At 50.2% G+C, this 24,839-nt stretch overlaps 1 protein-coding gene across 2 annotated transcripts; it reads left to right on the top strand.

Moving 5' to 3' along the window:
- Window positions 1-776: 776 nt before the first annotated feature.
- Window positions 777-22,659, top strand: LOC134357146 (hyaluronidase-2-like). 2 transcript variants are annotated; one of them, XM_063068449.1, is made up of 4 exons: window positions 777-929; window positions 17,724-18,703; window positions 19,626-19,715; window positions 21,724-22,659. In XM_063068449.1, exons 2-4 carry the CDS (start codon window positions 17,780-17,782, stop codon window positions 22,111-22,113), a joined length of 1,404 nt encoding a protein of 467 aa, XP_062924519.1. In that variant the 5' UTR covers window positions 777-929; window positions 17,724-17,779; the 3' UTR covers window positions 22,114-22,659. The 2 variants fall into 2 exon arrangements, with proteins under 2 accessions (XP_062924519.1, XP_062924518.1); XM_063068448.1 differs by lacking the exon at window positions 777-929 and adding an exon at window positions 5,324-5,490.
- Window positions 22,660-24,839: the final 2,180 nt, after the last annotated feature.

Here is a 24,839-nt window from a genome sequence, read left to right as displayed (position 1 = left end):
CTTGTTTCCGGACAATTACATCCTGTGCTTTGCTTCCACGCCCCTTCCCCGTCTTCCTACATCATCCACTCTGCACCCTCCCGGTTCGGTGTTTTTGCAGGGGGCCGCTACATTTTGGTTCAGGTTTCCACAGGTCACTTCACTCGACGTTTTCACATTTCACACAGGCACCCCCATCCTCCCCCCCACCCCCCGCCATCGCTCCAGGTTTCTCCCTCACCACCTCCCTTCCCCACCCGCTCTGACAGTATCACTCGCGTCTCACACCGATTCCAGTCCTGTTCACCCAGATCATCAGGAGACGTACTGGGGAGACCATGAGACCTAAAGAGGAATGAGCGGAATTAGGCCGTTCAGCCCATCGAATCTGCTCCACCGTGGCCGATTTATTACATTATCCCTCCCAACCCATCACTTCCCCTCCCTCCCCGTCCCATCACTTCCCCACCGTGGCCGATTTATCACATTATCCGTTCCAACCCATCCTCCTGCTTTCTCCCCGAAACCTTTGAGCCCTGAAGAGCCGATCAACCTCCGCTTGCCTCCACAGCCGTCTGCGGCAATTAATTCCACAAATGCATCACTCTCTGGCTAAAGAAATTACTCCTCATCTCTTTTCTAAAGAGGCGACCCCCTACTCTGAGGCTGTGGAAACTCCAGGAAACATCCTCTCCATTGCTGAGTGCGCGGAGGGGAGGAAAGGGAGGTCCCCGGGGAAGAGCAGGACTGAGCGGCCGCTTGCTCGGGATGGGAGTGTAGATGAACATCGGGTGACAGGACAGGAAGCGGCTGACGTTCGGGGCCGCGCGGAGAGCGCAGCGTCCAGCCGAGGCTGCCGAGGCTGCCGAGCCGAGCGCAGCGCGGATAGGAACAGGTGGGAGCAGCGGCTGCCGCGGAACGGAACACGGAGCCATTGGAAAGGGGCCGAGGTAAGGGTGGGAATGGGGGAAAGGGGCAGGGGCAGGAGAAAGAGACAGAGATACGGGCAGGAGTGGGATCTCACCCTATAACCGGGACCGTGGGCACTCTGGAATCTGAATCAGGTTATTTATCGCTGACTGTAGTTTGAATTTTACCGGGTCTCGCAACATCTATGAAGAGGAATAAACAGTCGACGTTTCGGGCCGAGACCCTTCATCAGGACTTGATGGGGGGTCCTGAAGAAAGGTCTCGGCCTGAAACGTCGACTGTTTAGATGTTGCCTGACCTGCCGAGTTTCTCCAGCGTTTTGTGTGTGTTGCTCTGGATTTCCAGCGTCAGCAGAATCTCTTGTGTTTATGATTTGAAATGTGTTGTTTTGTAGTCTGCGGCAGTGGTATGATACAAAGACAGAAAAATTGCCGTGTTGTAAAACAGACGATGCAAAAGAGAATAAGAAATCGGGTGGCGGAGGGGAAGAAGCTGTTCCTGGATCAGTGAGAGTGTGTCTTCAGGCTCCGGTACCTCCTCCCTGATGCAAGTAATGAGAAGACGGCGTGGCGAGGACCCACACTTTTCTGAAGCACTGCCTTTTGAGAATGTCTGACCGTGGCCTTCTCGTTAGCATCTGAGATTCCGACAACACTTGTGTCATCGGCAAATTTATAGACGGCGTTGGCGCTATGCTGGCCGCAGTTGTGGGTGTAGAGAGACTCGAGCAGTGGGCTAAGCACGCGTCCTTGAGGTGCCTCAGTGTGGACTGTCAGCGAGGAGGAGGTGCTATTAACGATTCACACTGACTGTAGTCTCCCGGTGAGGAAGTCAAAGATCCCATTGCAGAATGAGGCCCAGAGGCCCAGCTTTTGGAGTTTGTGGATTAGATTGAGGGTATGATAGTGTTGAACGCTGAGCTGACACGGGTGTTGCTCTTGTCCAGGTGATGCAAGGCCGAGCGGAGAGTAGTGAGATTGCATCTGCCGTAGGGCGGTAGGCAAATTGTAGCGGCTCCACGTCCTTGCTTAGGCGGGAGTTGGTTCTAGCCATGGCCAATCTCTTAAACACTGCATATTGAGTGCTCTTCTTGGGCAGGTGGTCTTGGTATGATTGGTGCCCGCTTGAAGCAAGTGGGAACCTCCGATTACAACAGTGAGAGGTTGAAGATGTCCTTGAGCACTCCCGCCATTTAGTCGGTACAGATTTCAGTACTGTACCTTGCCAGCTAGTCTTGAAGAATGTTCTGGCATTGGTCTCCGAATCAGAGATCACGGGGTCGCCGGGTAAACTGCGCACTCACCCCGGATCGTGGCTGATGTGTATGTCCCGATGAAGGGTCTCGGCCTGAAACGTCGACTGCACCTCTTCCTATAGATGCTGCCTGGCCTGCTGCGTTCACCAGCAACTTTGGTGTGTGTTGCTTGAATTTCCAGCATCTGCAGAATTCCTGTTGTTGCCTTGAAATGAGACAGTCGGTTGTGCGAACACCAGGAACAGAGTGAGTGCAGTTATGCCCTTTTGTTCAGGAGCCTGATGGGTGAGGGGTAGTAACTGTTCCTGAACCTGGCGGTGTGAGTTCTGAGGCACCTGTACCTTCTACCTGATGGCAGCGGCGAGAAAAGGGCATGACCTGCGTGGTGAGAGTCTCTGATGATGGATGCTGCTTTTCTACCGCAACGTTTCATGTAGATGCTCAATGATTGGGAGGGCTTTACCCGCGATGTACTGGGCCGAATCCACTACCTTTGAAAGATCTCCCGCTCAAAGGCGTCGGTGTTCCCAGCCAGTCGGTAGACTTCCCACCACACATCTACAGGTATAGAACTTCGCCCAGATCTTCGATGACATGCAGAATCTCTGCAGACTGCTGAGAAAGTAGTGGTGCTGTGGGGGAGGGGGGATAAAGTGGGAAGCTGGGAGGTGAGAGGTGGAAGAGGGAAAAGGCCGAGGAAGAAGGAATCTGATAGAGAGGAGAGTGGACCACGGGAGAAAGATAGACACCAAAGAGAGGTGATGGGACAACCTACAACCTTTCCCACCTGCCAAGCTATGGTCCTGGGATGAAATGTTACATGATTAGTTGTTATTTATTTACAGCTGATCAAGAGATATTAAAAATGTAACAACAGATTCAAAGGTTAACTGTGATGGCACCAATTGAGATGAAAGCTTAATCCAAACTCAATATATGCCAGCAATCTGAGCTCCATCACGTTATTTCATTGCTCCCAGTCACTAACAATCCAAATCCAAGAGAAGAATATGAATTTACAACATTCGCATCAATGCAGAGAGTAAAAGTCTGGTCACTGTAAGGTGACTTTTCATGTCATTGAATTGAATTGACTTTATTTCTTACATCCTTCACATACATGAGGAGTAAAAATCTTCACATTACATCTCCGTCTAAATGTGCAATGTGCAATTTATAGTAATTTGTAGTAAATAGTATGTGACAGTTAATATAACATAGAAATACAGTTGTGTCAGCATGAATTAATCACTCTGATGGCCTGGTGGAAGAAACTGTCCTGGAGCCTGTTGGTCCTGGCTTTTATGCTGCGGTACCGTTTCCTGGATGGTAGCAGCTGGAACAGTTTGTGGTTGGAGTGATCATTGGGGTCCCCAATGATCCTTTGGGCCCTTTTTTACACACCTGTCTTTGTAAATGTCCCGTGTAGTGGGAAGTCCACATCTACAGATGCCTTTTTCAACACACAGCTGGTGTGCACTGACCACCTCAGATCCTTGGTGATGTTTATGCCAAGCAATTTAAAGCTGTTTCCCCTCTCAGCCCCAGATCCATTGATGTCAATAGGGGTTAGCTTGTCTCCATTCCTCCTGTAGTCCACAACCAGCCCCTTTGTTTTTGTCACCATGAGGGAGAGGTTGTCTTCTTGACACCACTGTGTCAGGGTGATGACTTCTTCTCTGTAGGCTGCCTCATTATTGTTTGAGATTAGGCCAATCAGTGTAGTGTCATTGGCAAATTTAATTAGCAGATTGGAACTGTGGGTGGCAACACAGTCATGGGTATACAGGGAGTAAAGGAGGGGGCTTAGTACACAGCCCTTAGGAGCACCTGTGTTGAGGGACAGAGGTGAGGGAGCCCAGGTCTTGCCACCTGCCGGTGATCTGACAGGAAGTCTAGGATCCAGCTACACAAGGCAGGGTGAAGGCCGAGGTCTCTGAGCTTCTTGTTGAGTCTGGATGGAACTATGGTGTTGAATGCTGAACTGTAGTCCAAGAACAGCATTCTCACACAAGCATCCTTCTTCTCCAGATGTGTAAGGATGGTGTGTAGAGCTGTGGCTATTGCGTCATGAAGCCATGATCATGATCTGATCGTTGTTTCTGCATTTTATTTATTTTATGTATAGTAATTTTAATGTATTGCAAAGTACTGCAGTTGCAAAACTGCAAATCTCACGACATATGTCAGTGCTAGTTAAATAAAGCCTGACACCTGAAACGTACGGCCTTAATTTCAGTGCGGGGTTTGGTTGGAGTGTAGGAGGGGAGGGTGATTCGCAATGTCAGCTATGTTTTGGGTGAGGTAACAGTGAACCCCCAATGCATCCGGTGCTCCCGATGTGGCCTTCTATATATCGGCGACACCCGACGCAGACTGGGAGACCACTTCGCTGAACACCTACGCTCTGTCCACCAGAGGAAGCAGGATCTCCCAGTGGCCACACATTTTAATTCCACATCCCATTCCCATTCTGATATGTCTATCCACGGCCTCCTCTACTGTAAAGATGAAGCCACACTCAGGTTGGAGGAACAACACCTTATATTCCGTCTGGGTAGCCTCCAACCTGATGGCATGAACATTGATTTCTCTAACTTCTGTTAATGCCCCTCCTCCCCTTCTTACCCCATCCCTATTTTTTATTTTTTTTCTTCTCTCTTTCCCTCTCACTATAACTCCTTGCCTGTTCTCCATCTTCCTCTGGTGCTCCCCTCCCCTTTTCTTTCTCCCTGGGCCTCCTGTCCCCTGATCCTCTCGTATCCCTTTTGCCAATCACCTGTCCAGCTCTTGGCTCCATCCCTCCCCCTCCTGTCTTCTCCTATCATTTCTGATCTCCCCCTCCCCCTTCCCACTTTCAAATCTCTTACTAGCTCTTCCTTCAGTTAGTCCTGATGAAGGGTCTCAGCCTGAAACGTCGACTGTACCTCTTCCTACAGATGCTGCCTGGCCTGCTGCGTTCACCAGCAACTTTGATGTGTGTTGCTATTAACCAGGGGGCGGCTCTGTATCCCGGGGGAATGAAACCTCTATCCAGAGGGCGGGGCCTGTATCCACGGGGCGGGGCCTGTATCCACGGGCGAGTCTGTATCCACGGGGCGGGGCCTGTATCCACGGGGCGGGGCCTGTATCCACGGGGCGGAGTCTGTATCCAGCGGGCGTAGCCCATGTTCCGGGCGGAGTCTGTATTTGCGGAGCCGCCTGTGCTCCTCCCCGGCCCCGCGAGTCGCCCGGCGGCGGCACTGCTTCGGGATGAAGCGGGAGGCCGGATCGGGGCGCGGGTGAGCGGGCATCGGCAGGCCGGGTCCCAACCGCAACAACCCAGGGTACGTGGAGAGATAAATTGAGCTCGGGGCGCTGCGGCCTAGTGTCCGTCGGAAGGCCGGAGCCCGGGGAAGGCTTGCGACCACGTGACAACGTCGCGGATGGGATCTTGCTGTGTTGGGGTGGCGGGAGCTGCGGTAGTCCCCGGACTCTCTGGGACTGTGGCTCACAGACGGAGAGAGACCCGGGGGGGGGGCGGAAATTGGGAGCTCAGATAGTACCCCGGGCTGGATAGAGCGGGGGGTCCTGGGGAAGGCGAGGGCTGATGAACGCCCCCGTCCCCCGAGGAGAGCAGTGTTGTCCCGGGTCCTGAGGTTCTGGGAAAGGGAGTGGGGGTGACTCCCGTGGGAAGGGGGGAGAAAGCAGCGGAGGGGACGGGGAAGGGGAGCTGGTGAACGACGCCTCATCCGGAGAACAGCGGCGGCACAAAGAGACGGAACAAGAGAACAGAGGCGCGGGTGAAGGAGCAGCAGGTGTGGAGGGAGGGGACGGTGAAGACCCCGGGCCCGGATCAGGAGCGGGCGGTCCTGGAAGGGAGGGAGAGGGGGAGGATACTGGAAGTCCTGGGAAGAGGGGAATGGGTGCAAGCACCGTACGGGGAGTGGAGGAGAGGGGAACAGCAGCAGTGGAGTGAGAGGACGGTGAACAGATCAGGAAGTGGCGATAGTGGAAGAGTGATGGGGGTGATTGGAGGGGTAGGAAAGGGGAGGGAGAGGTTGGTGGAGACCATGGGTAGTGGGTGTGGGGTTTGGCAGGTAATAGGTGGAACTAGCTAAGGGGTACAAACAGGATTTGCTGGGTGAACGCTCCGGCTGTGGATGTGTTGTGGAACAGAGACTGTGGGGGAGAGGTCAGGTGCACGATTTTCTGGATCTGGACTGGGTGGTGGGCGCAATATTTGGCATTCTGGCCTTCACCAGTCAAGGCCCTGAATTCACACCAGGAATACTGCCTGCAATTCTTGTCACTGCTGTTATACGGTGCAGGATCAGCCCGTTGGCCCATCTTGATTGTGCTGACTCAGATGCCTATTCTAAGCCAATCAAGTTGGACTCGTACCGTTCTGAGTCTTTCCTACCCGAGCACCTGTCCAAGTTTTAGGAACGGTGTCTTTAAACTGACAAGGGCACAGATTTAGTAGTCATAGTCATACTTTATTGATCCTGGGGGAAATTGTTTTTTGTTACAGTTGCACCATAAATAATAAATAGTAGTAAAGTTAGATGGCCACAGGCAGGAATGACTTCCTATGACGCTCAGTGTTGCATCTTGGTGGAATGAGTCTCTGGCCGAATGTACTCCTGTGCCCACCCAGTACATTATGTAGTGGATGGGAGACATTGTCCAAGATGGCATGCAACTTGGACAGCATCCTCTTTTCAGACACCACCGTCAGAGAGTCCAGTTCCATCCCCACAACATCACTGGCCTTACGAATGAGTTTGTTGATTCTGTTGGTGTCTGCTACCCTCAGCCTGCTGCCCCAGCACACAACAGCAAACATGATAGCACTGGCCACCACAGACTCGTATTTCAACAGGATGTTGCCACCACTGGAGTTGCAAGGAGAGACTAGACAGGCTGGGACTTTCCTACTGAGAGGCGATCTTATAGAAGTTTATGAAACCATATGTGGTGTAGCTATCATTAATGGTCATAGTCTTTTCCCCAAGGTAGGGGAGTCTTAAAAATGAAGATCATAGGTTTGGGGAAGATTTACGAAAGGTCAGTGGATAGAGGATTTGTCTGACTGGCCTGTTAGAACTGGTGGAGGGAGAGACACAGTGAATAACGGGATGGTACTGACGGAGAAAGTGTGACAGGTGGTGGAGTGATGAAAGATAACCTGCCAAATGCAGAGGCTGGTTGGATGAAAGGGGAGGTGCAGGAGATCTCTAGCAGCGTTCTGTCTGGTGGGAGAGCAGAAATGTGGGAAATGGAGGAGAGGGCTCAGGCTCTACTTGTGGAGGCAGAGGGACAGTCAATGTTTTTGTCAAGGGGAAGTGACATTTTTGACAGAGGACATCTCAGTTCTCCAGAAACATTGACTGTCTCTCTGCCTGCACAGATACAGGCTGACCATTCCCCCCCCCACCCCCGTTCCTCAGTAGATTCGAGATTCTCCCATCTCTCTGGTTTAAATCGATTTCTTTGTTGGCAGGGCAGAGTGTTGTGAGGGCACAGAAACTAGCCTTCCAATCTGCATTGGAATGCTGCAGATTAGAACTCACTGATTTAGTTTTTCTCTCTTTCCTAAAGTGTCTCAGATTTTCCACTATTATCTTTGTGGAAGTGTGTCAGTGAGGAAGAACCATGCCTTTCCGATTCTGCTCCCCTCAATTAAATTTTCCTTAAAGGAGAACAGTCCAGGCTTCTCTCGGACCTTTCCTGTCTGTTCCCTCCACGGCATCTGCAAGCCCACCCCTGTCCTTACCCCATCTGTCCTGGTTCAACTGTGATGCTGCAGGATGTTGCCAGATGCTGCTGTCAAGTTTTAGAGGATCAGGAGGAAGTCTCACTGTAACAGGCAGTCTGACCTTCCTGTTTGAACCTATTGGTATAACCAGTGACAGTGAATCACAGCCCAGTCCTCCCAGCCCGTCAACCCCCATAGGAATTTGGTAAATTCCAGTGAGATCTCTCTCTTTCTGTCTTGATTCACCACCTTGAAGTGAGGTGAGACCTTCTGTACCTGATTTCTCATAATGAAAACTAAGACACCAGTTGCCTGATGTCACACAATAACCTTCCCTCTGGAGTCCCAACACACCCAGCTTGCTCCGTACATCACACCTCAGAGCCTCTGCACTTACATACTCTGATTATCTGCAGAATGGATAACCTTGCATTTTCCCCACTGTCATGTTACAGCACGAAAACAGGCAATCTGGCCCATCTAGTCCTTGCCGAACTATAATTTGGCCTAGTCCCATCGACCTGCACCTGAGCTATTTCCCTTATATCCTCTGCGCAACCTACCACCCCACCTAGGATTGTGACACGGCAAACATACAAGGGTGAAGTTCGGTCCTCTTAACAATACCCCTGTGTTGGGTGGGGAGTAGCTCACCTGACAAAGACCATTTATCCCCAGTCTTTGTTTTGTATTATGCCCTCTATTCCATGTGCTCTGACTACATTTATTAGTCGGGGGATTGAGGTCAGGAATGCAGCTCTATAAAACCCTTGTTAGACCACAGTCGGAGTATTGTGTTCAGTTCTGGTCACCTCATTATAGAAAGGATGTGGAAGTTTTGAAGGGGTGCAGAGATTTACTAGGATGTTGCCTGGATTGGAGAGCATCTCTTACGAGGATGGGCTGAGTAAGCTAAGAAGGATGAGAGGTTCTAGATAATGTACAAGATGATAAGAGATGCAGATAGAGTGGACAGCCAGACACACTTTCCCATGGTGGAAATGGCTGATATGAGAGGGCATAATTTTAAGGTGATTGTAAAGAAAGTTTCGAGTGATGCCAGTGAGTTTTTGTTTACTCAGAGAGTGAATACACTGCCAGGGCTGGTGGTTGACGCAGATACAACAGGGTCATTTAAGTCACTTGTAAATAGCTGCATGGATGACAGAAAAATGTAGAGTTATGTAGGAGGGAAGGGTAGATTGATCTTGGAGCAGGTTAAAAGGCCATCACAACATGGTGGGTCAAATCACCTGTACTGTTGTATTGTTCTACGTTTATAGACCTTCTGACCAGGACCTTATCAAAAGCCCTCAAGGTGCAAAGACACTACACCTTCTGCTTTGCCTATTTGACCAGTCACCACCTCAAAGAATAACTACAGATTAGTCAGATCTGTCCTTCAGGGCTGACTCTGCTTATTCCAATTGTCCTTTATAATCTGTCCTGTTAAGAGGTTCCATTATAAATTCATTGTCACCCGTGATATGTTCACTGGTATCTGTAAGGGACACACCTTGCCTGTGCTCCACTTTCATTTGGTATGTACTATGCCTCTCTTGTCTATTTTCTGCATCTTCCATTCCTTTGTCCTTTCCTGAAATGTAAAATGCCCCATCTGTTGACCATCACTGCAAATCTCTCGCTGCGCTGTCTTTAATTTCACATGTCAGCCCCTCCCCGCTGGGTTATTGTCATTTAACAGAGCAGTTTGTCCTTTGTCTAACTTTATGAGCCTGATTGAATTCTTTGAGGATGTAACAAAACACAATGATGAAGGTAGAGCAGTGGATGTAGTGTATATGGATTTCAGTAAGGCATTTGATAAGATTCCTCCCCATGCAAGGCTGATTCAGAAAGTAAGGAGGCATGGGATCCAAAGTGACCTTGCTTTGTGGATCCAGAACTGGCTTGCCCACAGAAGGCAGAGGGTGATTGTAGATGGATCATATTCCACATGGAGGACGGTGACCTGTGGTATTCCACAGGGGACCCCTCCTCTGTGGCTTTTGTAAATGACCTGGATGAGGAAGTAGAAGGGTGGATTGGTAAGTTTGCTGATGACACAAAAGTTGGGGGTGTTGTGGATAGTCTGGCACGACATCAGTAAGATACAGAACTGGGGTGCGAAGTAGCAAATGGAGTTCAACCCAGATAAGTGTGAAGTGGTTCATTTTGGTAGGTCAGATTTGAAGACAATATAATATTAATGGTAAGACTCTTGGCAATGTGGAGGATCAGCGAGATCTTGGGGTCTGTGTCCATAGGACACTCAAAGCTGCTGCCCAGGTTGACAGTGTTGTTAAGAAGGTGTATGGTGTGTTGGTATTTGTCAACCATGGGACTGAATTCAAGAGCCGTAAGGTAATGTTACAGCTATATAAGACCTTAGTTAGACCCCACTTGGAATACTGTGTTCAGTTCTGGTCACCTCACCACATGAAGGATGTGGATATTATAGACGGAATGCAGAGGAGATTTACAAGGATGTTGCCTGGACTGGGGAGCATGATTTATGAGAATAGGTTGAATGAACTTGGCCTTTTCTCCTTGGAGTGACGGAGGATGAGAGGTGACCTGACAGAGGTGTATAAGGTAATGAGAGGCAGTGGTCATGTAGATAACCACAGGCTTTTTCCCAGGGCTGAAAGAGGGGGTATAGTTTTAAGGTGCTTGGAAGTAGGTACAGGGGGAATGTTACAGGTAAGTTTTCCACAGAGTGGTGGGTGCATGGAATGCACTGCTGGCGAAGGAGGTAGAGGCAGATACTACAAGGTCTTTTAAGAGGCACATGGACCTTAGAAAAATAGAGGGCTATGCGGTCGGGAAATACTAGCTAGTTTCATGGTTGGCACAACATTGTGGGCCGAAGGGGCTGTAATGTGCTGTAGATTTCTATGTTTCCCCATTGGTACTCCCCGTCCACTGCTGGGCCTCTTTCTTCTATCTCTCCTCACTAGGAACAAACCTTCAACACTTTCAGGGAGTTCTGAGTTTGCAAGAGTTGCCGCCTCTGTATCGGTTTCCTGTTGTTGTGTGCTGGTGTGATCACCATACCCTTGCCCCAAGGACGAGAGGAGAAAAGTCCTGAGAGCCAGTATGACACAGAGAAGTGTGGGAGGCAGCAGGCACAGGAGCAATGTTGGAATTACTCTGCAGGTGCAGGAAGTGGTGTGTGGGCATGTTGGGAGGGGCCTTGAGGGGAGAGTGAGGTCGGTACTTTATAGTTTAATGTTGCCAAACAATTGATACTAGAACATACAATCACCACAGCGATATTTGATTCTGCGCTTCGCGCTCCCTGGAGTACAAATCGATAGTAAATATTAAAAATTTAAATTATAAATCATAAATAGAAAAGGGCAAGTAAGGTAGTGCAAAAAAACCGAGAGGCAGGTCTGGATATTTGAAGGGTACGGCCCAGATCCGGATCCGGATCCGTTCAGCAGTCTTCTCACAGTTGGAAAGAAGCTGTTCCCAAATCTGGCCGTACGAGTCTTCAAGCTCCTGAACCTTCTCCCGGAGGGAAGAGGGCCGAAAAGTGTGTTGGCTGGGCGGGTTGTGTCCTCCGACAGCATGTGGTGTAAAGTGAGTCCAAATTGGTTTTTGTGATGTGCTGCGCTGTGTTCACGATCTTCTGCAGCTTCTTTCGGTCTTGGACAGGACAACTTCCACACCAGGTTGTGATGCACCCTAGAAGAATGCTTTCTACGGTGCATCTATAAAAATTAGTGAGGGTTTTAGGGGACAGGCCAAATTTCTTTAGTTTTCTCAGGAAGTAAAGGCGCTAGTGGGCCTTCTTGGCAGTGAACTCTGCTTGGTTGGTCCAAGTCAGGTCATTTGTGATATTGACCCCAAGGAACTTAAAGCTTTTGACCTGTTCCACTTGCGCACCACCGATGTAAATTGGGTCGTGCGGTCCGCTACTCCTTCTGAAGTCAACAACCAATTCCTTCGTCTTGCTGACGTTGAGGGATAGGGTGTTGTCTTCGCACCATGCCACCAGGTTCTTAATTTCCTCTCTGTACTCAAACTCATCATTACCTGAGATAAGGCCTACAATTGTGGTGTCATCAGCAAACTTGTATACTGAGTTCGATGGAAACTTGGCTACACAATCATGGGTGTACAGTGAGTACAGCAGGGGGCTGAGTACACAGCCTTGTGGGGCACCGGTGCTCAGAGTGATTGTAGAGGAGAGCTTGTCCCCTATTTTTACAGCCTGGGTCCTGTCTGTGAGGAAGTTGAAGATCCAGCTGCAGATCTGAGTGCTAAGGCCCAGGTTCCAGAGCCTAGGAATCAGTTTATTTGGAATGATGGTATTAAAGGCAGAGCTGTAGTCAACCCAAGTTCTACAACATGTACCTAGCCCAGTGTATAAATCCCAGTCACCTCCCACTTTCTACAATAAGTACCACGCCCAGTATAAAAGGAGTCCTCGTATAGGATTCCCTAAAAGTTAACTTGCAGGTTGGGTCAGTGATGAGGAAAGCAAATTCGATGTTGCCGTTCATTTTGAGAGGACTAGAATACAAAGGGTCAGAAGATGTTGAATCGTTCTGGATGAGAGAATGCACAGACCCCCCCCCCCCGCCAAAAAAAACAATAGCAAGGATTGTTCTACAAATTACAATGGGAGATTTAAAAAAAATGCATGCTAAAGGGCAGTGTTACAATCGTCATGGGAGTTGGGAAAATCAGGGTGGTGTTGGATTCCGTGAGGGTGAATTTCTAGAGTGCCTTCGAGATGGCTTTTTAGAGCAGCTCATGGTTGAGCCCACTGGGTCGTGCATCAGCTATTCTGGGTTGGGTGTTGTGCACTGAACTGGAGTTGATTACAGAGTTTAAGTTAAAAGAACCCTTGGGGTAAGGGATTACAATATGACTGAATTCACCCTGAAATTTGAGAAGTGAATGTCAGAAGTATCAGTATTACAGTGGAGTAAAGGAAATTACAGAGGCATGAGAGAGAACTGATTGGAAAAGAACACTGGTAGGGATGACGGCAGGGCAGCAATGGCTGGAATTTCTGGAAGCAATCTGGAAGGCACAGGATATGAAGTATTCTAAAGGCAAGATGACATAACTGTGGCTAACAGAAGTCAAAGCCAACATAAAAGCCAAAGAGAGGGTGCAAATTTAGTGGGAAGTTAGACGATTGAGAAACTTTTAAAAACCAACAGAAGGAACTTTTGAGTCATTAAGAAGGTAAAGATGGAATATGAAAGTAAGCCAACCACTAATTTTTAAGAGGATACCGAAAGTTTCTTGAGATACATAAAGTGTAAAAGAGAGACGGGTGGCTATCGGACTGCTGGGAAATGATGCTGGAGGGGTACTAATGGGGGAACAAGGAAATGCTGGATGAACTGAATTAAGTATTTTGCATCAGTCTTCTCTGTGGAAGACACCAGCAGTATGGTGGAAGTTCCCGATGTTGGGGTCATGAATGTGTGAAGTTGCCATAACTAGAGAGAAGGTTCTTGGGGAAAAGAAAGGTCAGAAGGTAGATAGGTCACCTGGACCAGATGGTGTACACTCCAGGGTTCTGAAAGAGGTTGCTGCATCACTAGATTCTGGAATTGTTCCGGAAGACTGGAAAATTACAAACACGAAATACTGGAGGAATTCTGCAGGCCAGACATTATCTATTGAAAAGAGTACAGCAGAAATTTCGGGCCGAGACGCTTCATCAGGACAGACGAGAAAAAGGTTGAGAAGTCAGAGTTAAGAATGTGGGGGGAAGGGAAGGAAGAAATTAGATTAGATTATGAGGACACTCAGTCCTCGTTTATTGTCATTTAGAAATGCATGCATTAAGAAATGATACAATGTTCCTCCAGTATGATATCACAGAAACACAGGACAGACCAAGACTAAAACTGACAAAAAACAACATAATTATAACATATAGCTACAACAGTGCAAAGCGATACCGTAATTTGATAAAGAGCAAACCATGGGCACGGTCTTAAAAAAAGTCTCAAAGTCCCAATAGCCCCATCATCTCATGCAGACGGTAGAAAGGAGAAACTCTCCCTGCCATGAACCTCCAGCGTCGCAAACTTGCCGATGCAGCACCCTGGAAGCACCCGACCACAGCCGACTCTGAGTCCGTCCGAAAACTTTGATCCTCCAGCACTGAGCACCATCTCTGCCAAGCGCTTTGTTCCCGCCCCGGCTGTCAAGCAACAAGCAAAGCCGAGGACTCGGGGCCTTCCCCTCCGGAGATTCTGGATCACACAGTAGCAGTGGCAGTGAAACAGGCATTTCAGAAATGCAAGGTAGTTGGTGATAGGTGAAACCGGGATAGGGTGAGGGGTGAAGTGAAGAGCTGGGAAGTTGACTGGTGAAATCGATAAAGGGCTGGATAAGGGGGATCTGACAGGAGAGGACCGAAGGCCATGGAGCAAAGGGTAGGGGGAGGAGCAGTTAAGCAGATGAGGTGAGAGAGGGAAATGGGAGGAGGGAATAGTGAAGGAGGTAAGGAGCATTACCAGAAGTTAGAGAAGTCAATGTTCATGCCATCAGGTTGGAGGCTGCCCAGATGGAATACAAGATGTTGCTCCTCCAGCCGCAGTGTGACCTCATCGCAACAGTAGAGAAGGCCATGGGCTGACACGTCAGAATGGGAAGAGGAATAAAAATGGATGGCCAATGGGAGATCCTGCTTTTTCTGGCAAATGGAGCGACGTGGTGTCCCAATCTACGCCAGGTCTCATCAATATAAAAGAGGCCACACCGGGAGCACCAGATACAGTAGATGACCCAACAGACTCACCCGGAAAGACTGTTTGTGGCCCGGAATGGTAGTGAGGGAGGAGGTGGAGGTGTAGGGGTAGGTGTAGCACTTGTTCCACTTCAGGCTTTCTTCCAGTGGCCACCCATTTTAATTCCACTTCCCATTCCCATTCCGACATGTCAGTGTTTTCCTGTTGTGATGAGGCCGCACTCGGGTTGGAGGAACAATACCTTGTGTTCTGTCTGGGTAGCCTCCAACCTGATGGCATGAACATCTGTTTCTCAAACTCCGGAGGTGCCCCACGCACTTCCCCATTCCCTTTTCTCTCTCTCACCTTATCTCCTTACCTACCCATCACCTCCCTCTGGTGCTCCTCCCCCTTTCCTTTCTCCCATGGCCTTCTGTCCTCTCCTGTCAAATTTCCACTTCTCCAGCCCTGTATCTCTTTCACTAATCAACTTCCCAGCTCTTTACTTCACCTCTCCCACCCCCACGGTTTCACCTGTCACCTTCCGTTTCTTCCTCCCCTCCTCCCACCTAACTTTCTAACTCTGACTGCATCTTTTTTTCTCCAGTCTTGATGAAGGGGCTCAGACCAAAACGTGGACTGTTCTCTTTTCCATAGGTGCTGCCTGGCCTGCTGAGTTCTTCCGGCATTTTGTGTGTGTTGCTTGCATTTCCTGCATCCGTAGATTTTCTCTTTTTGTGTTGGAAAATTTCAAATGTCACTCCACTCTTCAAGAAGGGAGAGAGGCCGAAGAAAGGAAACTATAGGCCAGTTAGTCTGACCTCAGTAGTTGGGAAGATGTTGGAGTCGAATAGTAAGGATGAGATCTCAGGGTACTTGGAGGCACTTGATAAAATAGGCTAGTCAGTGTGGTTTCTTCAAGGGAAAATCTTACCTGACAAATCTGTTGGAATTCTTTGAAGAAGTAACAAGCAGGATAGACCTAACAAGCTACAAGCCCATGGTATTACAGGAAAGATTCTAGCATGGATAAAGCAGTGGCTGATAGACAGGAGGCAAAGAGTGGGAATAAAGAGAGCCTTTTCTGGTTGGCTGCTGGTGACTAGTGTTGTTCCACAGGGGTCTGTGTTGGGAACGATTCTTCGAAAGTTATTTGTCAATGATTTGGATAATGGAATAGATGGTATTGCAGACAATAGGAAGACAGGTGGAGGGACAGGTAGTTTTGGAGATGTAGAGAAGCTACAGAAGGACTTAGGAGAATGAGCAAAGAAGTGGCAGATGGAATACTGTGTCGGGAAATGTATAGTCATGCACTTTGGTAGAAGAAATGAAAGGATTGATTTCTAAATGGAGAGAAAAAACAAAAAAAAACTGAGGTATAAGGGGACTTGGGAGTCCTTGTGCAGGTTTCTTTGAAGGTTAATTTGCAGGTGCAGTCTGTGGTGAAGAAAGCGAATGCAATGTTTGCATTCATTTCAAGAGGACTGGAATATAAAAGCAAGGATGTCATGTTGAAACTTTATAAAGCACTGGCGAGGCCTCACTTGGAGTATTGTGAGCAGTTTTGGTCCCCTTATCTGTGAAAGGATGTCCTGAAACTGGAGAGGGTTCAAAGGAGGTTCACAAAAATGATTCCAGGATTGAATGGCTTGTCATATGAAGAGCATTTTTCCCCGGGATCAATGAAGTATGACTATGACTATTTGGTGGCTCAGGGCCTGTATTCACTGGAATTCAGAAGAATGAGGGGTGACCTCATTGAAAACTATCGAATGGTGAAAGAGTGGACGTGGATCAGGCATGATGAAATGGCAGAGATGACTAAATAGGCCTAACAGCCTAATTCGGCTCCTCTATCTTATGGCCTTATAAAAGCAACGATGTAATGCTGACAGCTTGTAACGCATTGGTTAGACCAGAGGTGGCCAACCTTTACATTCCATGCGTCAATTTTTTCACGCACGAGTTCAGATGCTCCATACAACTCTTGTAAAAATATGTTAATATAGAACTCGTGCGTGGAAAAAATCGCATCTGAACTTCTGCGTGAAAAAATTGACGCATGGAATGTAAAAGGTTGGCCACCCCTGGGTTAGACTGTACTTTGAGTATTGGGAGCAATTTGGGCCCCTTATCTAAGAAGGGATGTGCTGACACCGGAGAGAATGATTCTGCAAATGAAAGGGTTCATCGTGTGAGTAGTAATTGATAGCTCTGGGCCTTCACTCACTGGAATTTAGAAGAATGAGGGGGATCTAATGGAAACGTGTCATATGTTGAAAGGCCCAGATAGAGCAGACGTGGAGAGGATATTTCCTATGGTGGGGCATTCTAGGACAAGAGGGCACAGCCGCAGAATAGAAGGACGTAGATTTAGAATGGAGTAGAAGAGGAGTTTGTTTAGCCAGAGGGAGTGAATCTGTGGAATTCATTGCCACACACGGCTGTGCAGGCCAAGTCACCCGGTATATTTAAAGCGGAGGTTGATAGGTGCTTCATTAGTCAGTGTCAAAGGTTATTGGGAGAAGGCAGGAGAATGGGGTTGAGAGGGATAATAAATCAGCCATGATGGAATGGCGGAGCAGACTCAATGGGCCGAATGGCCTCATTCTGCTCCCGTGTCTTATCGTCTGGGTGTGGTGGGACTGGGTGGAGACGAGTGCAGTGAAAGGATAGGGTTTGCTGAGGACAGGATGGAGGGGAGGGAGAGGTGGGAGTGTTTGCTGGAGGGGAAGGGCATGGGGAGGGAGGGGTGTGTTTGCCAGGGGGACTGAAATTGCTGACATCAGTCCGAGCCACGAGCTGCAGGGTGACTTCTGTCTGCTGCTGTGTTCCAGGGTGGGGGCCGACTGATCTGATCTGTATCAGGGTGGGGGCTGACCGACCTGTTGTGTTTCAGGGTGGGGGCCGACTGATCTGATCTGTTTCAGGGTGGGGGCCGACTGATCTGATCTGTATCAGGGTGGGGGCTGACTGACCTGTTGTGTTTCAGGGTGGGGGCCGACTGATCTGATCTGTTTCGGGGTGGGGGCTGACTGATGTGATCTGTTTCGGGGTGGGGGCTGGCCAGTGTTGGGGGTAACCACTCTGTGATGCTGTGTTGCAGGCCTGAGCTGGCACTGTGGCTGGGAGCCAGTGGGGAGGTGAAAGTGACGGGGAGCCATGGGCCAGTGGGCAGCCTGCTTCGTCCAGACAGCGACCTGCATGGTGACCCTGCTGACCGCCGCAGCCGGGCCCCAGGCACGAAAGCAAACATCCGCCTTTGGTGGGAAGCCGTTTGTGACTGTGTGGAACGCTCCGACCCACGACTGCATCCGATACTCCATCTCCCTTGACCTTGCTGTCTTTGACGTTGTGTCCTCGCCCAACGAGGGCTTCTATGACCAGCAGCTCACCATCTTCTACAAGGAGCGCCTGGGCAGGTACCCCTACTTCGAGGGGCAGAGCCCGGTGAACGGGGGCTTGCCGCAGAATGGCAGCCTGCTCCAGCACCTGCAGCAGGTCCGCACCGACATCGACCGCTACATCCGCTCCCACCACAGGGAAGGGCTGGCCGTGATCGACTGGGAGGAGTGGCGGCCACTCTGGATCCGCAACTGGAAGGGGAAGCAGATATACCGTAACAGATCGCTGGCCCTGGTGTCTGAGCGCCACCCACACTGGAACCAGGCAACCATCAACCGCCAAGCGCAGTTTGAGTTCGAGCAGTCGGCGCAGAACTTCATGGTGAAGACACTACAGGAGGGCCGCAACGCTCGGCCCCGCAGCCTCTGGGGTTTCTATCTGTTCCCCGACTGCTACAACCACGACTACAAAACCAATGCAGCCAACTACACCGGCCGCTGCCCCGACGTCGAGATCTCTCGCAACGACCTGCTGGCGTGGCTGTGGAGAAACAGCACTGCCATCTACCCGTCCATCTACCTGGACCACAGCCTCCGGTCCTCAGCCAGTGCCGTCAAGTTCGTTCGCTCCCGGGTCCGTGAGGCGCTGCGCGTCGCCCAGCTTCACAGCGCCAACTACTCGCTGCCCGTCTTCGTGTACTCGCGGCCCACGTATACCTACACGGTGCAGCTGTTGACCGAGGTGAGACCCTAGCACCCCTGGTGTCAGTCCTCCCCCTCCCTCAGCACATCTTGTCTCTTCCCCCACCCACATCACTTATCCCTTCCGCCCTTTTCCCCCACCCCAGGGTTTGCGTCATTCACCAACCCCCCTCCCCCGCCCCAATACATACGGGGTACAGAGGAAAGAGGAGGTAATGCTAATGCTTTTGAAGGCAATGGTCAGACCTCACTTGGAGTATTGTGAGAGTTTGGAGCCACTTAGCTGAGAAAAGATTTGCAAGCATTGGAGAGGGTGTAGAAAAGTTTCCTGACACTGATCCTGGGAATGAAAGGGTTAACAATGTGGAACATTTGATGGCTGTGGGCCTGTACTCCCGGGAGTTTAGGAGAATGGGAGAGGGTGTTCTCATTAAAACCCTAGAATATTGAAAGTCCCAGATACAGTAGATGTTTCCTATCGTGGGGGAGTCTAGGACCAGAGGGCACAGCCTCAGAATAGAGGGACCTCCACTTAGAACAGGGATGAGGAGGAATTTCTTTAGCCAGAGGGTGTTGGTTCTGTGGAATTCTTTGCCATGGATGACTGTGGAGGCCAAGTCATTGAGGCAGAAGTTGATAGGTTCTGATCAGTCGGGCGTCAAAGATTATTGGGAGAAGGCAGGAGAATGGGATTGAGAGGGATAATAAATCAGCCATGCTGGAATGGTGGAGCAGAATCGATGGCCAAATTCTGCTCTTATCTTATGGTCAGGGTCTGCCTCTCTGTCCTGTCCCCACACCTGGAAGGCTGGGGTCTGTGAGGGTGGGGTGTATCCCAGGAGACGGGAGTGGGGGGTGGATGGGGTGGGGAGCTGAGAAGGGTGGTAGGCTGAGGGAGAAGGGGGAGTGGCTGGGGAGGTGAGGAAGGGGTTTTACTGACTCTCTGGGTTTGCTGTGGGCAGCGGGACCTGGTGACCACCGTTGGGGAGACTGCGGCATTGGGCGCAGCTGGAATTATCTTCTGGGGCGACACCGACTATAGCAACAGTGCGGTAAGTGTCACAGCCGGGGGTGGGGGGGGTTCTTTCCCCCTTTCTCCTCTGCACTTCACCAGCTCCCCCTCCCCCATCCCTCTGTTTGATCAGGTTGTCAGGTTGGGTGGGGCTGAAACCAGTGTTGAGCTGAAGGTCAGATTATACACATAGCAGCACGGGAACAGGCCCTCGGCCCACGTTAATGAAGGTGATAGTGTCTAGTGACACTAATTCCTTCTGCCTGAACCCGGTCCAGATCCGTCCACACTCCGCACATCCACCTGCCCATTGAAGAGTGTTCTGAATGCTCCTATTGTATCTGCTCCTGCCACCACCCCAGGCAGTGTATTCCATATCCACAACACTGAATCTTCTAAAGAAAAACCTTGCCTCTCACATCTCCTTTTTTCCTTAATTACATGTCCTCTGGTTTTAGACATTTCACCCCTGAGAAAAAAATACTCCCAGTCCAATCTATCTGTGCCTCTCATAATCTTATAAATCTCTGTCAGATCTCCACTCAGCCTCTGGTGAAAGCAACCCCCAAGTGCGTCCAGCCTCCTGTGACAGCACATGCCCCGTAATCCAGGAAGCATCCTGGTGAACCTCTTCTGCACCCTTTCTAAAGCCTCCACATCATTCTGGGCGACCAGAACCGTATGCAATTCCCCAGATGCAACTAGAGCTTTATAAAGCTACAACATGACTTTCTGACTTTTGAACTTGGTTCCCTCTTTACCACCCTGTCAAGCTATGCAGGAGCTGTGGACCAGAACTCCAAGATCCCTCTGTACATCAACACCGTTGAGGCTCCTTCTATTAACAGTGTACACCCTCTTTACACTCGACCTACCTAGGTGCAACATCTAGATGCGTTAAACCCCCACCTGCTACTTTTCTGCCCAGATGTGCAACGGATTTATTTCCCATTGTACTCTTTTCCAGTCTTCAACATTATCCACAACACCACTGATCTTTGTATCACCTGAAAGCTGACTAACCCAGCCACTTAAATTTTAATCAACATGTATATCACAAATAGCAGAGGGGTGGTGTAGGTTAGGGTTGAACGATATGTTGAGGGTTAAGGATGGTGTGGTTAGTCTGGGAGGGATCCCATCAGGGATAGAAGAGTCATGTTGGTTTGGATTGAAACAGGTTGAGGTTGAAGTGGGATTATGTCAGGGTCAGAGAGCAGGTTGCGGTTGAAATGGGTTGGAATTGGGTGGGATGGGATGGGCCGGGGTGAGAATTGGGGGTTGGGATGGGCCGGGCCGGGGTGAGAATTGGGGGTTGGGATGGGCCGGGGTGAGAGTTGGGGGCTGGGATGGGCTGGGGTGAGAACTGGGGGTTGGGATGGGCTGGGCCGGGGTGAGAATTGGGGTTGGGATGGGCCGGGTTGAGAATCGGGGGCTGGGATGGGCCGGGGTGAGAATTGGGGGCTGGGATGGGCCGGGGTGAGAATCGGGGGCTGGGATGGGCCGGGGTGAGAATCGGGGGTTCGGATGGGCCGGGGTGAGAGTTGGGGGTTGGGATGGGCCGGGGTGAGAATTGGGGGTTCGGATGGGCCGGGGTGAGAGTTGGGGGTTGGGATGGGCCGGGGTGAGTGTTGGGGGTTGGGATGGGACGGGTTGAGAATCGGGGGTTGGGATGGGCCGGGGTGAGAGTTGGGGGTTGGGATGGGCCGGGGTGAGAATCGGGAGCTGGGATGGGCCGGGGTGAGAATTGGGGGTTGGGATGGGCCGGGGTGAGAGTTGGGGGTTGGGATGGGCTGGGGTGAGAATCGGGGGTTGGGATGGGCCGGGGTGAGAGTTGGGGGTTGGGATGGGCCGGGGTGAGAATCGGGAGCTGGGATGGGCCGGGGTGAGAATCGGGGGTTGGGATGGGCCAGGGTGAGAGTTGGGGGTTGGGATGGGCTGGGGTGAGAATCGGGGGTTGGGATGGGACGGGTTGAGAATCGGGGGTTGGGATGGGCCGGGGTGAGTGTTGGGAGTGTGTGCTGATGGTGCTATGGATGTGTACACAGGAACACTGTCAGATGATGAAGCGTTATGTGGAAGGAGTCTTTAGCCGTTACCTGCTGAATGTCAGCACAGCGACTAGTTATTGCAGTCAGTACCTGTGTGCGGGCCACGGGAGATGTGTGCGCCGGGACAGTGAGGCTGAGACTTACCTGCACCTCAGCCCAGACAGTTTCCAGATCGAGGAGAGCCCTGGCGAGGCCAGGCTCCGTGTCACTGGGGACCTGACTCACAGTGACAAGCTGCGATTTCAGGAAGACTTTGAATGCCACTGCTTCCGGGGCTGGTCAGGTCAGCGGTGTGGCACTGGACAGAGCACTGGGCCACGAATCCTGCCCTGCGCTCTCTGCGCTCTCGGCCCTCTCTTCTCTCTGGTGCTTGTTCTGCTCCTGTGATGACAGTTTGCAGGGAGCATCCGCCCTCCTCCCCTCTCCAGCTGCTGTTCGCTCTGCAGGGAAGCTGTTTCACATCCAAAGATTTCTATGAGTATCAGGTGCTGTGGTGGCCACAGTAACCGGTGGTTACTGGGAGACAGTGATGGAATCACTGCTGCCCCTCGTTGCCCCATCGAAGGGGGTGCAACTTTGATCAGTGTTAATCACTTTACTGAAGCCAGGATCTTACTGCCAAGGACACGGACTGGGTGACGGGTGACCATGTGCTGTCGGTGTTAATGACGGCCACGCTGATGAGGCCTACAGCTGCTGAAACACTCGGAACCGGTTTATTATTGTCACATGTATGTATATGTTATCATATACTACTCAGAGATCCAATTTCTTGCAGGCATTTACAGGGAAATAAAGAAATATAATATAATTTATGAAAAACTATACATAAGCCTAGGCTGCCAAACAATCAATGTGCAAAAGACAAACTGTGCAAATAAAAGTCTGTAACTCGAGTCTCTCTTCCAAGCAAGAGGACACTGAAGGAAAGAGTTGAAATATCTGTTTCTGTGTGTGTGTGTGTGTGTGTGTGGGGTCGGAGATGTCAGTGTTGGAGACATTCACCAGGACGCTGCCCGGATTAGAGGGTATGAGCTACAATGACAGGCTGGACAAACCTGGGCTTTTTTCTCTGGAGCGGCTGAGGCTGAGGGGAGACCTGAGAGAGATTTAGAAGATTATCAGAGGTGTATATTATACACAGTAAACAGAGTTTTTCTGTCTGGATAAAAATGTCAAATACTAGAAGGAACACACATGAAAGTTGCTGGTGAACGCAGCAGGCCAGGCAGCATCTCTAGGAAGAGGTACAGTCGACATTTCGGGCCGAGACCCTTCGTCAGGACTAACTGAAGGAAGAGTTAGTAAGAGATTTGAAAGTGGGAGGGGGAGATCCAAAATGATAGGAGAAGATAGGAGGGGGAGGGATGGAGCCAAGAGCTGGACAGGGGATTAGCAAAAGGGATATGAGAGGATCAGGGGACAGGAGGCCCAGGGAGAAAGAAAAGGGGGAGGGGGGAACCCAGAGGATAGGCAAGGGGTATAGTGAGAGGAACAGAGGGAGAAAAAAGGAGAGTGAGAGAAAGAATGTGTGTATAAAAATAAATAACGGATGGGGTACAAGGGGGAAGTGGGGCATTAGCGGAAGTTAGAGAAGTCGATGTTCATGCCAGCAGGTTGGAGGCTACATAGACGGAATATAAGGTGTTGTTCCTCCAACCTGAGTGTGGCTTCATCTTTACAGTAGAGGAGGCCGTGGATAGACATGTCAGAATGGGAATGGGATGTGGAATTAAAGTACTAGGAGGGTTGGGTTTAAGATGAAAGGGATTTTTTTATTCCCCCCCCCCCCCACAGAGTGGTGGGTGTCTGAATGTGCTGCCGTGCTGATGGTGAAGACAGTGACACAGACAGGCAGGGAATGGAGGGGTATGAACCGTGTGTGGGCAGGTGGGATTGGGTTGAGTTGGCGTCTTGGTACAGATGTGCTGGGCTGAATGGCCTGTTTCTGTGCTGTTGGCTGAGAGTCTGTATCAGGAAGGAAAGGGTGTTTGAGGCATTGGGCCTCCCAGCAATCCACCTATATAACTCTAGCCTCATCATAGACAACTTTAAAATGACCAGTTAACCCCCTGACTGTGTCTGGACTGTGGGAGAAAACTAGAGAACTTGAATGGCGGATGAATCCCCAGGGCAGGACAGGATCTGTCCCGTTAGGTGAAGCAACAGTGCAGATTGCTGAGGCGCCGATGGAGGTTGCTGAATCTTCATTGGCTGTGGGAGAGACTGAGGACGGCTGGCGGTGTCTCCTTGTTCATAAAAGGCCACGGGGATAAACTGCAGTAGGGAAGTTGGTGAAGGAGATTGAGGTACGGGATTTTTTTCCCATGTAGAAAGGTGGGGACTGATTAACATCCCTGTAATCTTCCTGTGGAAGGAGTTAACATCCCTGCAAACTGACCTTCAGTGTCAGACTGAGTCTGGTGTTACATTATACTAATTATTTTGCACTGTTATGACTTTAAAAATAAACTTGCAGGCTTCCTTCAAATTCCAGCTTCCAACAGAGCGTAAGGAACAGGAACTGATATCATTGTTAAACGTTTCCTCCGGGTACTCCAGTTTCCTCTCTCATCCCAACCACGTGGTCAGTGGCTGAACTGGCTGTTACCTCCTTTGCAGAGCGCATGTGTGTGTGTGTACACTAATGAAGACCATTTATCAATTAAGATCTTATTAATGAAGATAACTTTACAATTGCTTTCACTTTCTTCCAAGTGATTTCCCAAATTGCCAATTTAAATTACTTACCAGTTGCTTTTAAGAAGTTCAAGTCACTGGAAGAACTAAGTGGACTGAGGTGCATTGGCAGAGGGAAAAGGTATCAGTCATGACCTCAAGCACAAATTTCCATGATACAGCTAGGATGGGGGGGGGGGAGGAAGGTGATAAGTGGGCGGTCCGAAGTCTAGCTGCGAAAGGATGGGGGGTTGGGCATGGGGCTAACAATTCCATCCGTAAAACCCAGAAACCCTGAGAGAGGTAAGAGAAGATGGGTACACCCTGGGGATAACTTGAAAAACTGGCCCAGGATGTAGAACTCTGCCAAACTGCTGTTGGCAGCCTATGCCCCCAGGTGGGGTGATTGGCTTAAGGTGGGCAGAGGGAACTGG

Source organism: Mobula hypostoma, chromosome 15 (genome assembly GCF_963921235.1).
Source record: "Mobula hypostoma chromosome 15, sMobHyp1.1, whole genome shotgun sequence".
Lineage (NCBI taxonomy): Eukaryota > Metazoa > Chordata > Chondrichthyes > Myliobatiformes > Myliobatidae > Mobula > Mobula hypostoma.
This window is presented reverse-complemented; position numbering and strand designations above follow the sequence as displayed.

What these genes read in the sequence shown, in the direction of transcription:
- LOC134357146 (XM_063068449.1), top strand. Translation starts at nt 17,780, where the DNA reads ATGGGCCAGTGGGCAGCCTGCTTCGTCCAGACAGCGACCTGCATGGTG. An exon ending in CGGTGCAGCTGTTGACCGAG is followed by an intron (nt 18,704 to 19,625) that starts GTGAGACCCTAG and finishes TGCTGTGGGCAG; the next exon opens with CGGGACCTGGTGACCACCGT. An exon ending in CCGACTATAGCAACAGTGCG is followed by an intron (nt 19,716 to 21,723) that starts GTAAGTGTCACA and finishes ATGTGTACACAG; the next exon opens with GAACACTGTCAGATGATGAA.